Source organism: Haemorhous mexicanus, chromosome 4 (genome assembly GCF_027477595.1).
Source record: "Haemorhous mexicanus isolate bHaeMex1 chromosome 4, bHaeMex1.pri, whole genome shotgun sequence".
Classification (NCBI taxonomy): domain Eukaryota; kingdom Metazoa; phylum Chordata; class Aves; order Passeriformes; family Fringillidae; genus Haemorhous; species Haemorhous mexicanus.
In genome coordinates this window covers 47,797,843-47,813,010 of record NC_082344.1, presented here as the reverse complement: position 1 = coordinate 47,813,010, position 15,168 = coordinate 47,797,843, and the positions used below count along the sequence as shown (strand labels likewise).

Here is a 15,168-nt window from a genome sequence, read left to right as displayed (position 1 = left end):
GCGCTATTTGAGAACAAGGCAGCGCTTTTTGTAACCGGGTGGTTTAAAGAGCTTGCAGGGCGCTGTTAAGCGTCGCCATCCCGCTTTCAGGGGCGAACGATGAGGGAAGCAGCGTCGAGCACAGGGCGCCTCCCGTCCCAGCGCGCAGCACGTGGCGGCCGCCGAGGCCGGAGCCGCGCCCTGCGCCGGGCGGGGCCGCGGAGCCGCCCGCCCCGAACCTGGCGGCCGTGCCCGTGCCCCCCGGCCCGGCACAGACACCCGCACCCCGCGGGGACGCTATGGGCTCTCGGGCGGCTCTTCCCCCGCTGCCCTGCCCTGCCCAGCCCGGGGGGAGCGGCGGGCGGGCGGTGGGAGGAGCGGCCGTGCCGGGAGGGTGGGGCCGGGGCGGGCTCCGGCGGGGAGCGCGGCCGGGGCCCGGGCCCCCGGAGCGAGCGGCCGGGATGCGGTGCGGGAAGATGGCGGCACCGCCGCCGCCGGCAGCCGGGGCGCCGGGCGCTTGGGGCGGCGTGCGGCGGCGCTGCCAGCGGCTGCTCTACTGGGTGCCGGTGCTCTTCATCTCCAGCATCCTCTGCTGGTCCTACTACGCCTATGTCACCCAGCTCTGCCTGCGTGAGTGCCGCCGCGGCGGCGGGGGGCGGGCGGGACGCGGGTGGGCTCCGCCGCCCCAGCCGGGGAAGCGCAACCGGGCGGCACGGGCACGGACGGCCGCCTCTGTTGTTTGCGGCGCCTGGGCCGCCCTCGGCTGCTGCTGCTGCCGCCGCCGCCACGCCCGGACCGTGTCCGGGGCTGGGCTGGGCTGGGCTGGATGGGTTCCCCCGCGCTCCGGCCCCCTGGGAGGGCGAGGGTCATCCGCGCTGCCCGATATCCGCCGCGACCCGTCGCGCCTGGTTTCCACTCGCACGCCAGGAGGGAGCCGGGCGCACGGGGCTTTCCACAGGCGGCAGTTTGCCTTCGTGAAGTGCGCAGAGTGTGGCCGGTCTCAGTCCCGGACGCGGGAAGCGGGACTGGCTGTGCCGGCGGCTGAGCAGAGTTCGCCGTCCCTTCGGCGCGCACACACATGTACACACACACATGTACAGAGCCATTTGGGGGTGGACGTGGAAGCAGGAATAGGTAGCAGGAAATCCGCGAGTGTCCCTTTGCCACCCTTCAGTCGCCTAGAAAATGCCCAGCTGTCACAACTTCTTGATCCCTTCTTTGTCGTCGGCAGCGTGCCAGTACATCGGGAAGTCATCCTGGCCGCGCACCTTGGCACCTGACCCTTAGCGTCAGGCGGATCGTGAAGTACATACTGGAGGCTGGGTGTGATGTGAGAGCGTTTGTGTGAATTAGAGCAGCCGAGCCAGAAGGATTTATTAAATGACCAGCTCTCCAGCCTCCCTTGGTTTGGAAGTTTTTTTTTTCTGATTTTGGTTCTGTTACGGTGTATCTTGTAGAAAAACATTGAATCTGATTTTTAGAGGCTAATGTGTAGCATACTGATGTTTTAGTAACCATGTCAGCGTAATGGCACACGGGAATATAAATTAGATGTACTTAGTTTTCAGCTGTTCATGTTGAAAATCTCATCAATCTAGTGCATAATTTTTGATTTTATCTTTTTTTAATTGCATACTGAAGACTGGTAGGATTTTTGTCCTATGGATGCTTGGCTGAGCAGTTGAGGGATTAAGCAAAAAGTGATGGCCAGGCCTAGCACCTCTGGTTTTTGTATCAAGATTTGCTGTATTTCCTATATTGGAGGTTGGGCTTTTTGCATATTTTTCTTCACTAACACCATTCAAATCTATTCATTTTAAACAACACTCTTCAATAAAGTTGCTGTGCCCTCATGAGAGGAACAATGAAGTGTCTACCTCCAGCACAAGGAAGCAAATTGTTTCCAGGATTCTGGGAATTGACTGAGCAAGCCTGGAAAGGAGAGCTGTAAGCTGACACGAGGAGGGCAAGGATGTTCCAGGGAAGGCCCACTCTGTAGTTAATGTTCTAATGTATGCAGCCTTGTGGTAGGTACAGTAGGCTTGTTCTGGGCACTACTGCTTCAGTGTTCTGTACTGCATTTTTTATTTAGCGTGACTGTACAACAGAGGAAGATTGGGTTTTAGCTTACCTGAAAGTAGGTACCTCTTAAAGAGATGACGTGCTTGAACCTTGCTTCAGACTACAAACTGTGGTTCACTGATTCCTTGAGAGCTCCTCAAATCAAAAGGCCTGCAGTGGGAGGGGGAGGAAGCGAAATCCTGGGGCTCAACTAAAGCATATTTTACTGAATTCCTTTCAATGGACAAGGGTGGTTTGTTTGTTTGTTTGTTTGTTTGTTTCCCACCCACCCCCGCACATTCCAGTGGGGGCTGGCTCACCAGGTTTTTAATTCAGTGTAATAGTAATCCACGATCTCCAGTAAGTCCATCTTTTATCTATATCTTGATGTTTTCCCTCATTTTTGGCATACTAAAATAAAATAAGCTCATGTTTTGTCTTACTAATGAATATTTAGTGTAAACAACAGAAGGAATAACTAACAACTCTGGGAACGAGAGCCAACGAACGGCAGGAATAGACTGTAAGCATTTCAGTGCTTTGAAGCCAGCCTGTCTATTCTGTGCTTCTTTTATTCCTGCAGCACTGAATGCTAAAGAGGATGTATATAGCTGGGGTTTTTCTGCAGCTTTCTGTCATTGAGGCTGACACCATGCAGGGAACAGTGTTAACTGTTGTGCAGTAGGACCTAGCAAGGACTTTGCGCGGTTGTAATGTAAGTGGTCCCTTTTTAATAATGAGAAAGTGTTTCAAATGTAGTATTTTAAATAGATTTGTGGGGGTTTTTGTTAGAATTTATTTCTTTGTTTGTTTGTTTTATTTCATCTGAGCATTATAGGAGGGGCAATTTTTTTTTTTTTTAAGAAATCTACTAAGCTGATTCCTTATATACCTAAAGCTGAGTAGTTACAGTATTGAGTAGTATTTCAGAAACAAAAAGGGGTTTTAGAAACAGAAAAATGAATCCACTATTTTTAACACTAGTATTGCCATGTCTAGAGTTTTGTCTCTTTTATGAGTGGATTCGGGTAAGTGCTCGTGCTGCTTTGACCTTTAACAAGAAGGAGAAAGGTGTTGAACACTAGCAAACGGTTCTTTTTGCTGGATGTAGAATGAATACTGGAATTAAATGTGTATATGAGTTGGTCTTAAAAGACTCAACTAAAAATGGCTTACCTGTAATCAAGTGCAATTCTCTTCATTTTGTCAGTATTGTCATCTCACAAGCCCTGTCTAGTAATAGTACTACTTTTTTCACCCTGAATAAATTTGTGTTTAAAATTAGTGTGTCTTTAAGTGTTCCTTCCCTTAAAAAATAATTTGATTGTGTTTATGAGAACCTAAGGGATGCATATTTGTTGTTCTTTCTCCAAAAAGGATGGGGAAATAGAGGTGGCACACAGTGAGTACAGTGAACTTTGATAGCTCAAGCTACTGAAATTTCAACCTAGGATACATGGAACAACAGTAACATGAAGTGCAAATGAAATACCTCACCCCAGCACCTGTATCCATGTGTTTGTACTCAGAAAATACACATTGGATTCACTGTTTATGAAAACCTGAAAATGAACATTCGGTGTTTATTAAAATCTTTGCATACTTCACATGCAAAGAAAAAAAAATATTCTCATATTTCCCTTCTTAGATACATCTCTAATTCAGGTTAGTGAGGGACTTGGAGTTATGGATTCCATATTCTGCTTTAGGTAGGGCAGAACCAGTAGTTACTTGCAGTTACTGACAGCTGTTTGTCAGAAATGACAAATGCAGATACTGACATCCTTTTGTTTCATTTTGTTTTCCTACCTGCTCAGGATTTGGAGGTGTGTATAACAAGGAAAATGTTAAAAAATTGACAGTGTTGTGACAGATGTTTTTAGGAAAAATAAGAGCTTAGCTGATGAAAGGGTTATCCTGTAGATATCCTGCATCCCATAGAAAATGGATGTTTTTGTTCAGTTTTGATCCATTTTTACATGGCACTAATTTTAATTCACAGGATAATGCTCTTGCTCAGGGAATCCTGACAGAAAATGCAGCTTGAATTTGTAATTTTGAAGAAGGAAAGTAGATTTACTGTGGAACAAACGAGCAATAAGCATTTTGTGACTACTCCAGTGAAGGGAAAGGGAGGAAATATTGCCACCTGGTGAGTGATTTGCCTGATTTGGAAAAGAATAAATGACTTGAGCATAGCTGAAGAGGGGGTACAAGATGACATTCACAGTACTGTCAGGAATGCTCATAAGTCACATCTTTGTTTTTGGTGTAGAATAAGTGACTGGTTTCTGTCCACAGCTACCTTCAGAATGGAACAGAAAGCATGGAATGACATCCAGCTGCTAAAGATGTTAATGATCATGAAAGATTTTTGCTGGAGGATCAGATTGATTAGTGCTGAATTGAGGTTTTTGACCCTGTGAACCATCAGTGGAATAGAATTATAACAGGATATAAAGCTGCTTAATTCATCACAGTTTAGAGGCAGAATTAATACGTGCCTTGTGGGCTTGGCACAGTGTCATCAGGGCATCAGAAGTGGCAGAAAATAAGGAGATAGAAGCTGATGGGGGTGGGGGGGTGAAGCTAAAAAAAATACAAACAAAACCCAAGAGTTAGACCCAGGATTTGGTCAGCTGGATTTGAGCTCTTTGCTCAGTATGTTCTCCAGATAGATTAAAGGATTTATGGTACTTGCAGTTTATGTCTTGTAACCATTTAGAGCTTAGGTTTGGCTATGGAAATACAAATACATTGTAACATTGCAGTTGGCTGTAGTCAAATACTGGTTAAATACCTTGTCTGCACATTAGCTGCTAAGCTACAAAAGTACTTTGGTCCAAGAAAGTTTCCATTTTTATTCCATATTTTGTAAATACTACCTTCTTCCCCCCCCCCCCCCCCCCCCCGACATCTGTGGTTATTTTGAGAAAAGTTTCAAAACTGGTGGCTGAAGTAGAATTGGCTTCTGAATTATAGCCAGCAGTGCTCCTGTGCATTTCCCAAATTTCATTTGATTGCTTTCTCAGGCTGTCAAAGGCAGCTGCCATTCTACAGCTCTGGGACAGAATTGATGTCCATGTTAAGCACGGCTGGTTATCTCTCCATGTAGTGTCCAGTGTTTTACCTGTGGGTTTTGTGCCTTGAAGTGTAAACCATGGCTTGAAGTTGAGAACATAAGGTTTATGGTGAAGATATAGTTACTGGACAAGATTAGGTTTTCAGGTAAAGGTTTAACACTGCTTGATACATAACTTTAAGGGTTGTTCTTGTCAGGGTGCAGGCTTTGTTTGCTGAAAAGTGTCTGGCAATACTGGCTGCACAAGTGTCTACAACTTTGGTAGAGCTGGACACTTTTCATTCTTCAGTCTGTCTTTGTGACTTGGAAGGTAAATGGGAAGCTTGTAAAGAAGAAAGATTTAAGTGAGTTCTTAGTCATACCCTATACAAAAGCAGTGGCTTAGTGACCTTACCTGCAAAGGTATCAAATAGCAGCTGCTGCTGGGCAGGTGGACAGTGGTGCATTTTGATGGGCACAGCGTTAAAATGAAGTTTCTGAAGCATCTGCAAATACCATCAAATGCAAATGTATGGGTTATTGAAGGCTAGCTAAGCCAACCTTAAATATCCCGGAAATATTCCCATTACTTTTGTTCTGAAACAAAGCACTGGAGGCACCTTGTCTCTCTGAATCAATGCAAATCACTGCTCTGTCTAGCTGAGAGGTAGCTTTTTATTGCAAGCACTGATACTTTTACTAAAGGACTACTGCAGGCAATGACAGAACACTTGTCAAAACTATAAAACACTTTTATGTGTGCACAGAGCTGAGTAAAACTGCATCTATAGATCAGTGTTTTACAGCTTCAAATATGCTATAAAGATAAAATGTGTACTTAGTTTTGGGAATCAGATCCAAGATGTTAAACTTCATAAAAGTTTGAGAGAACCAGCTATTTATAGATGTGGCTGCAGAGTCTGCATCAGATGAATCTTGTTTTCCTATTCCAAAGATTTAAATATTTTAAAAATGTACATAAAATATGATAGCAAAATTTTGTAGATCCACTTTCATCAAAGCTTTAAAATATTAATTGCTTTATCTCATTTCATTTTTTTCCCCCTTATTTTTAAATCTAGTCATTACATTTACAGTTCAGAAACTTTGGGGTTAGAAGTCAAGCAAAATTTTACATTACAAAACCAATGCACATTTTGATGTGAAATTTATCTTTCAAAATCTTTTGGGGTTTGTGCTAGCAATGTGTCTTACCATGTCTCTAGCTATGTGGAGATGGATGTCTACCTAGTTTTTACATGGCTGAGTGAGAATTAAGATTTCTAAAGAAAATAAGTGGAAATTGAAGAAGTGGGAAATCCACTTGTCTGACCGAGTGTGCAAGGTGCCTAGTGATGTGATTTCTCTTCCTAGCAAATTAGTTTAGTGATGGAAGCCATCCTGGGCTTTTTTAAGATCTTTTGAAACACAGCATTCTGTCATCTTTGCAATCGTCCTCTGCAAGCTCAGGCTGCTTAGTGGCATTGACTATTTTCTGTGCTGTTCCTGTTTCTGGCTGCTTGTGGCTTGGGGCAAGCAGGGAGCAATGTTTCTGGCTCAGGAAATTGGCATCTCTGTTAGCTGAAATCCCGTGTCTGTCCCAGGCTGGTCCCTAATTCTGATGAGCACCATCTGCGAGCTGCGTAATGAACCAGAGAGGCTCTAATGATGTGACAGTCTGCTAGAACTGAACTGTAAATGGCATCCTGATGCTCTAGCAGTGCAAGGGTGATTCTTAATGAAATTGGCCCCTGCAGTATCTCAGGCAAACAAAGCTGTAACTTTTTAATGACTTCCTGAAGACAGGTCATGTTTTTATAATTATTTCCATCTCTGAGTATACAAGAGTGTCATTCCATTTTGGTCTCAAAGGGATTTACCCTGTTTTCTCCCAGAAATTGCTTAGCAGTTGGGATTGCCCTGTCCTTTGTGATTATTTTAGTCATTGTAGGCATAAATGCTTTTTACCCGTATTATTTCTGTGCTGTTTAACTATCAGCAAATGCATTTGCAGCATTTCAGCTGATATTTGTTAATGACAGGATGCACAGTCTGACCTACTTTTCACCACAGTGAGTGTAACCCCTTGAAACAGAAATGAGAAAACTGCCAGAAATACTGATACAAATGATTCTACTAAAAAATGTAAAATTTGGTTTAAATGAACATATCGTGTGCTATTCAGAAGGCATGGAAATTAGCAAACCTTTCTTTGATCAAATCCAAAATTAGAGGATTTTTTTCGTATTAGAAAATTATTTCCCATGTTCCTAAATAGTACAGTTTTAGTGTGATCTTAGGGTAAACATATTGTAGTTGCTCTAGGTCTTTGTATTATGGTCATTCAACAAACTCAGAAAGTTTAAAGCTTTAGGAGAAATTTAAGAGAGAGTTTGATTTGTAAGAGCTATTTTTTTCCTGTTTGTTAGTTCTGCCACATTGGTGCAAAACAAAAGGTTCTCCCACTCCCTCCCCCTCCAAAATAAAGCCAGCAACCAAACCAAAAAAACCCCAACCAACCAAAAAAACCTACACCCTCCTGTACCTCCTCCAGGGAGCCTTTGGCAGAGGTGATTTTAAAAGGCAGGAGCAGAAGAACTGGTACTTCACTTCATGCAGGTTATTAGATATTGTGCATAGTTCCTTTCTGTCACTGTCTGTGGGAATGCTTGCTGGGCAGTGCAGCCAGTCTCCTTGTAAATACCAGTTGATGTATGTGTGGAGAAAAATGATGGTAAGATTGAAGGTACTGGCATCTCTTTTCAGCCTTGTTCCTTGTTTGGTCTCTTACGGTGGTTGCAGCTCAGGAGTGTATGAAATAACTTCCCATTCATACTCTGTGGTAGAAGAAATTACAATGACAAGATACATGTATTGAAAAAAAAACCCAAAAACATGTTCTCACCCTCCTGGGGTTAACTGGACATCTCAGCACTCGTGTTTTAACCTTCATGGTCCTGACTGCCAGGAGCGTTTGTGTTCCAAGCTAGATACTGCAAAAGCTGAGAAGACAGTCCTCTGTGCAGGTGTAGGCTCTGAGGAGTGCTCTTCTTTCTGGAGGTGGACAGAAATTTTGAAAAGCTTTAGGTTTGCTGTCTGGTAGAAATGACTAAATTTGGATTTGTCTGGCCTTTACTTATAGGCGTTGTGGAAAATTTAGACGTCTCAGACACATTAGTAAATACATTTTATCCTAAGATGGGGGTGGAAAAAAGAGTACAATTGCTTTCACAGCAGTGTTCTGTGGCATTCCCTTGTAAGGAGAGAAAAATACCACAAATTATTGTGAAGGTTGGTTTAATAGATTTTGTTTTGAAACTGGTGATTCTGCAATGTGTGCTTGGCTGTGGCTTTTTAATTAGCAGAGAGTAGTTACTCCAAGAAGACTGGCAAAATTTCTGCATGCTTTGCTGACCTTTCCAAGTGGAGAAAGAAAATCAGAATTTGAATAGTGGCTAATTTGTCTTAATCTGAGAACTCCATCACTTTTAAATTGCATATCAGCTCTGAAGATGTCTTTTGTTTTGTAAACAATCATCTGGTGGGTGACTGTTTTCTTACAATTTTACAATTCTTTTGCATTATTACTGTGTCTCAGAGTCAAATGTATATCCGTGTTCCTTCACCTTCTCTCTAGCAGTTGTCTAGGTGGATATTCAGCTTATCAAATTCTAAAGAGTTCAGAAAACTGAGGGCAGAATATAGTTTATAGTGGCTTATGCAACTTCTGTGGTGTCTTTATGAATTTTTTTGAGGAGCTTCATAAACATGGTTGCTTGCTGCTTTCCCTCAGGTAAGGTAGATGCTTGTTTTGCTGGAGCTATAGTCAAATGTCCATTTTAATAGACCTATTTTAAAATTGCAGAATTGTGGAATAATTCATGTTTGAGAGGACCTCAGCTTGTCTAGTCCATCCTCCTGATCAAATCAGGGCTAGGTGTGAGGTCACACCAGGTTCTTCAGGGTTTTATTGGTTTGAGTCTTGAAAAAGTTCATTGGTGGAGTCTCTGCAACCTGTCTGGACAGCTTCCTCTGCTGGTGAATGGTTCTCATGGTGGAAATGTTTTTCCTTGTATCAGATCTGATCCTTTCATTTCAACTTACACCTACTGGCTCTTGTCATCCCACTCTGTGCCAGTATGAAGAGCCCAGTTCCCCAGTGCCTCCCTGGAGGTCCTGGGAGGCCCTCCCAAAACCATGTCTTCTCCAGGGCTGACAAGCCCTGACTGTGCAGCCTCTCTTTAGAGGATGAGTCCCTGCCAGCTTCTTCACTTCCTCCTGGACTTGTCTCTTTGTTGTGTTGGGGGGCCCAAATCCCGGCAGGGTTCTGGGTTGGTCTGAGAAATGCTGCGCAGAGGGGGACAAACCCTTCCCTTGGCTGGCCAGCCATGCCTGCTGAGGTACCCATGTGGCTGGTGGCCCTTTCTGCTGCCCACCAGCAACCCCATGGCTTCTTCCAGAGAGCTGCTCCAGCCCAGCAGTCCCCAGGCTGTGTCGTTGCTTCTTTACAGGTGCAGGACTTTGTCTTTGCCCTCATGACTTTCATAAGGGCCCCGTGGGTTCCTTCCCCCAGCCTGTTGTGGTCCCTCTGAATGGAAGTCCTGCACATACCAGCTGCTGTCCCCAGGGTGGTGTCATCCTGCCGACTTGTAAGTGTTCATTCTTCCAGAGCATTAGTTAAGGTGTTGGGCAGCACTGGGGCCGTGGTCCACCCTTGCAATGTGGAAGATGTATTTAAATGCTGGCTTTAACTCAATCACCAAGCCTGTGTTTAATCCATCAGTCAGATAGCATGGCTCTTTGGCTGTTCTGGACAAGTTGCCTTGTGCCTGCTGCTTGAAGATCAGCCTGGTGCAATCATTTTTATTAGGAAAACAAGAGTGGATGAGAGCTTTATGTATCTACTGCCCTCTTGTAGGCACCAGTGTATGACAGCTTGTAGACTGCTTAGCTGGGATGGATAAATGTGTGGTGGAGTGGTTTGGGTGAAAAGAGCTTTTGATCTTGGGAGTTTCTGATCTCTCTGAGATACCTGTTGTGGGATAGTTACTTTTAAATAATGTGACCAAGAGAGGAAAATGCAGTTGCTGATATGGTATCTGTGGTATCTGTGTGCTGATATGGTATCTGTGTGCTCCCTTCTACGCCTGACACACTTGCCCTTTCTCACTCTCTCACTGGCTTGTAATCTGTGGGCAATTTCTTAAAGGAAATGCAACTTTTGTCTACTTTCAGTTTTTATGCTTTGAAGATCTAAGGTGTCACCCAATATTGCTGTCAAAACCAGTTCTGGAGTCTGGCACCTCCACTGCAAGAACAGAACATAAAGAGTGAAGCCTATGCAACCACAGTTAGAAGAAATAACTGCTCTTCGGAGATGGCTTTTCTTGGGTTAAACTTTGGCAGCTTCAGCTAGATGGAGGTCCTAGTTACCAGGAAATGAGCCTGGAAAGAGGAGGCAAAAAACCTTATAAGCAATTGATACTGTGTACCTGTTCTCATGCTGAACGTACCTTACGTAAAAGCTTCATAGTGTGTGACCTTAAACATGTATTGCTTGGTGATTACTCTTCCATCTTTGGCTGAAAAAATAAGTTTAAATACTGAGTTATGTCATTTGCTATTTAAACATATATTTTTATTATCTCCTTTTTTTTCTTTTTTTTCAGTGACAATGACAAATATCGGAGAGAAAGGTAAGATTTTTATTAGCTGTTTATAGGTGTAATTCATATATCAGAACAGAACAGTAGCTGACTAGTAGAATTGAGAAACAGTGTAACTTAAAAGAATAGATTTGTACTTTTTGGTTCCTCAGTACCTTTGATTATCTTGCTGTTCCTGACTACTGCCGTAGCCATTACAAATAAAAGAGAAAAATCAGAATGATTTTACTCTTCTCACTGGCTTTCTGATATGTCAACTAACACAATCCTTACATTCTGTTTTTTAAAGATTTATTCATAATACCGAAAGCTCTTGTAAAAGCAGTGTATTTGTGTAGATGCAATATACTTAAATGGGAGGTGATTTTTTTTCTGCGTTTCCTTTTAATGTTTTTAAAGAAATACAATCATTCAGATATGTAGCCTTCTCAGAGTATAATAAAACTGCCTAGTTAGCAGTCACTACAGTTCTTTCCCTGAGGCTGTAGCATGTTTAGATTGTTTTTTCCAGATGCTATTTTAATAGTACAGCAAAGCATGGAAATGTAAAGTGTAGGGCTGCAGAGCTTTTGGAGGAAGAGCTTTTTGTGTTTGTGTAATTCCAGCAGATTTTATTAAATCATTGGCAACTCCCTCGCTTAGAAAACATGTTTGTCAATTAAGAAACATTTGCTTGAAAAACTTTTTCAGTTCAGTGATCTCATCCTCCATAGGAGTGTAGAAGTGTTATCAGCAAGCTTTGAATTTCAGTTTCTTGCTGCTCAGTACTCTGTGGGAGGGGAAAAAAAAGTGAGTTGATGGGCATTGCTCACAAAACACATTAAAGTTATCAGCAAAATGTGTTGGGAAACCTTAAATTTCCATATTTTCACTCAAGGCCTTGGTGGGCTTTGGCCAGTCAGAAGAAACTTACCCTGGTTATACTTCTGCCCTAAAATTTTTCAGGAGTGAAAACTGGGCAAATGGGGCTCAGCTGTACTACAGGTTGCCCCCAATTTCCAGGCAACTCTAGCTGTGCTGGCTAGCTGTAAATTGGTTGCCTTCAAGCAAGGGATACCACGTTTGGGTTGGGATTTGTTTTGTTTGGTTGAGTTGGAGTTTTTGGGTTGGCTGGTTGGTTGGTTGATTGGTTTTGGGGTTTTTTCCAGAAAACATGTAAAATAGAAAGGTTTCTGCTAGTGAGACAGCTCTTCTTTAACTGCCTCAGGTGAAATGAAGTTCTTAGGTTGGACTCTCAGCAGCCACGGGCCCGGTGGAGCAGCTGGGTAGCCCAAGGTCTCCATCACAGTGCAGGGAAACTGGTGGGTAGGTAACCGGGGAGGAGTGACCAGCCAGGGGCCAGGCTGGGGAGCTGAGGTTCAAGATCAAACAAGATGAGCTCAAGGCTTGTTCAGACTTCAAAGGGAAAACTTTGGATAATGTCTTTAGGCATTAGGCGCCTTTTTTTTTTTTTTTAATATATGAACAAATTTCTTGTCAGTTAGTTACTGGGGAGTTTTTTTTGCAATAATAAAATGCTTAATGCAGATCAGTAAGTGCATCATGTACAAAAGTCAGGTAACTTGTCCTACTTTGCTCTCACTATATGCCATGAATATACTGCTGTTTCAAAAAAATACTGATTTTGTATAAGTAAATTGGGTTTTTTTAGAGCTGATAGAAATATTCTGATAAAAGTGGGGACTGTTCCTGTTCAGATGCTTATGCAATAACAAGATGGTCATTTAGTGTATTGTGCTTTGTGTGGAGTCCAGTTCTATCACTTATTTATGCTGATAAGATTTTTCTTTCAGTTTAAAGACCTGGCCTGTGACTCTTTGCCTCCATCATCCCAAAAGCTTTGTACAGAGTCACTCCTCAGATTCTATTAGCTTTTGTTTATTATTTTTAACAGCTTAGTGAATAAGAGTAAATATTTGCAATGTTCCTGCTATTTCAATAAACAAACTTCAACACGAAAAATATTTATTCAGTGTTACTTTTAAGGCAAAATTGCGAAAAGTAAGAACATACCAGACAATTGTTCCTGCATTTATATGCACCATCATGCATGTGTTATAAAGAATTCTCTAGCCCTGAACAATATGACATATAAAAAGACTCCACTAGCTGACCATACAAGGGCAGTATTTCAGATCCTGGAGTGAAAGTACACGGGTTTCCCATTATGAAACTTTTTGAGGATATGAATTTGTAGAAAAATACTCTTTTCTTGTCATTAGAGTAAGTTAACCAGGGGATATGAATTTATGATTTGCTATTTTTTGTAGTGAATTGCTTACTAGGGTGAGAGCTTTTAAGTGGAAATACCTATCAACCTATGGCAGACTCTTTGGAAAAGTTACTACTGTTACCTTCTGTATTCTAGTTAAAAAACTCAGCATGGTAAATGTTGATTCTCATCTATTAAAAAAAAAAAAGAATAAATGCTGACTGGCTGTGAAGAATATTGCATAGTGAATAAACACTTGAATTTAAAGGACCTGTAGGTTTTAAAAACCACCCAACTGTCCTCCCTCCTAAAATCTAGGAAAACAAATGAACTGGATGTGGTTATTGCTCAGGTATCTTGTGTATATTCACCCCAAGAGTCCCCTCACACTTGTCATTGTCCCCTTACGTCCTTTGGGGGGTTGGGGCTTTAGCTGGGGTGGGGCAGAGCAGGGGTTTGCAGGCTAGCAGTCTCCCTACAAGATCTGTAATACCAAAAGGCAGAGATGCATCAGTTAATTAGGGTTTAACAAATGTGCTGTGGAGACTGCTTGCTAATTAATGATGGTGCTTAAATAGGCTATTAACCATTTTCCTCAAACTTCTGTAATCTGTGTAGACTGTATCATGACCTTCCCCACACAGTTTGCATTTGTCTCATGTAAAGTTGCAGTGCAGTTTTTTTGTGGCAAAGCTTTTCCAGAGCCTCTGTATTTACATCTGTTAGAGAACTATCTGTGATGCCTACAGGCACTATTTGTAAGTACTACAATATCACTGGCCTGTTTGTATTAATTCTGTTCCCTTCTGATTTTAGTTGTGTGCCTGGTTGCTTACCACATATTTTTCATGCTGTTCGTCTGGTCATATTGGAAAACAATCTTTACGCTACCAATGAATCCTTCAAAAGAAGTAAGATAACCTTTGTTTTTGAAATAGCCTACCCAAATGTCTGATTTTGTAGTGTTTGAGCAACTTGGTCTCTGATCTCATGTAGTTTTACACTCTGCAGGAAAACACAAATGGCAGTTACAGCTTCTTAATAGGAGTCAGATTGCAATCAGTGTAGTGACCAAGACAAAAAAAAAAGTAACAATTTCTCTAATTTTTTAGTAGATATTTTAAAATGAGATATTTATGGTAGAAGAAAAAATCATTGATTTTTGATCCTTGAAAAATATGAGTTATTTGAACTAGCAGCCTGAATCTTTGCCTTGGGATTATCAGACTTTTACATGGGCAAAAAATTATTTATGTGTTTTAAGACTTATATTTCTTGTCGGCATCTGTCTGTTGTCCTCTGAACTAAAACTTCTTCCCCATCTGTTTTGGTATGAAGGAGCTTTTGGATTGTGGTGGGAGTGCACATTAGGTTAGCTGATGGTGGGAAGCCACAGCTGGCTAAGCAGGAGGGGAGCTGGTAAAGAACAGCCACATAAATAAAAGAGATCTGGGAAGGTTCTTCATCAATGGCCCCAGTGGAAGTTCTGCCCATGCAGCTTTTTGTAACTAGCACAACTTTTTGGCCTCTTCCATTCTGTCTTTGTACAGAAACCCCTGAGTCCTCAGTAGGTGCTGTGTTACACAACCTCTGAGGTCAGCAGGAACCATGCTGTGGCTGTCCTGTAGTTGGAAATACCCACAAAGCAAACACTTATTTTGGCATGGACTCAACTCTAGCTGCTCTATGTACCAGGTCAACCTAAAATAAATAGCTTGTGATTTCTATTGTCTGTTGTGTGTAGGTTCCTTTCCAAATAGTTTTCATTCACTACTAGAATATGTAATTGGGAAAGCAAGTAGATAATTCAAACTAATTGCCATCTTCACTGGGGTTCACACTGCAGTCTTTACTACAGCCTGGGTGGGTAGGAACAAAATAAATTAAAAACCTGTTTCATTTGGAAATTACATAGCAAAATGTATGCAAGTATATGATGACTGTACTGATAATTAGAAGGGTTTTCAAATAATTGGGCTGATGCCAATGAAAGCATTTTGACAAATCCTGCTGATTATAGTACAATTCCAAATCCATCATACAATGCTACTGGAGAATTTCAAGTGGGATAGGAAAAGCATTTTAGCTGAGTAATAGAAAGAAATGTGTGGTGTTCCTATGTTCTTTGAATTTACACAGTGTTGCTGGCAGTAAGTGATACCTTTGTTGTTCCATGTCTTTTTCCTGTT

General features: G+C 42.3%; 1 protein-coding gene across 4 annotated transcripts in view; it reads left to right on the top strand.

Moving 5' to 3' along the window:
• The first annotated feature begins 424 nt into the window (after positions 1-424).
• The window catches only part of ZDHHC2 (zinc finger DHHC-type palmitoyltransferase 2), a 34,038-nt gene continuing 19,294 nt past the window's right edge, over positions 425-15,168 (top strand). Inside the window, exons 1-4 of one of the 4 annotated variants that reach the window (XM_059844735.1) lie at positions 425-609; positions 9,613-9,750; positions 10,771-10,797; positions 13,796-13,890. In XM_059844735.1, the coding sequence (XP_059700718.1) occupies positions 441-609; positions 9,613-9,750; positions 10,771-10,797; positions 13,796-13,890 (429 nt within the window). In that variant the 5' untranslated portion in view covers positions 425-440. Of the gene's footprint in view, positions 610-3,806; positions 4,193-9,612; positions 9,751-10,770; positions 10,798-11,985; positions 12,073-13,795; positions 13,891-15,168 lie in introns of those variants that run through there. The other 3 variants (XM_059844736.1, XM_059844737.1, XM_059844738.1) reach the window with 3 other exon arrangements.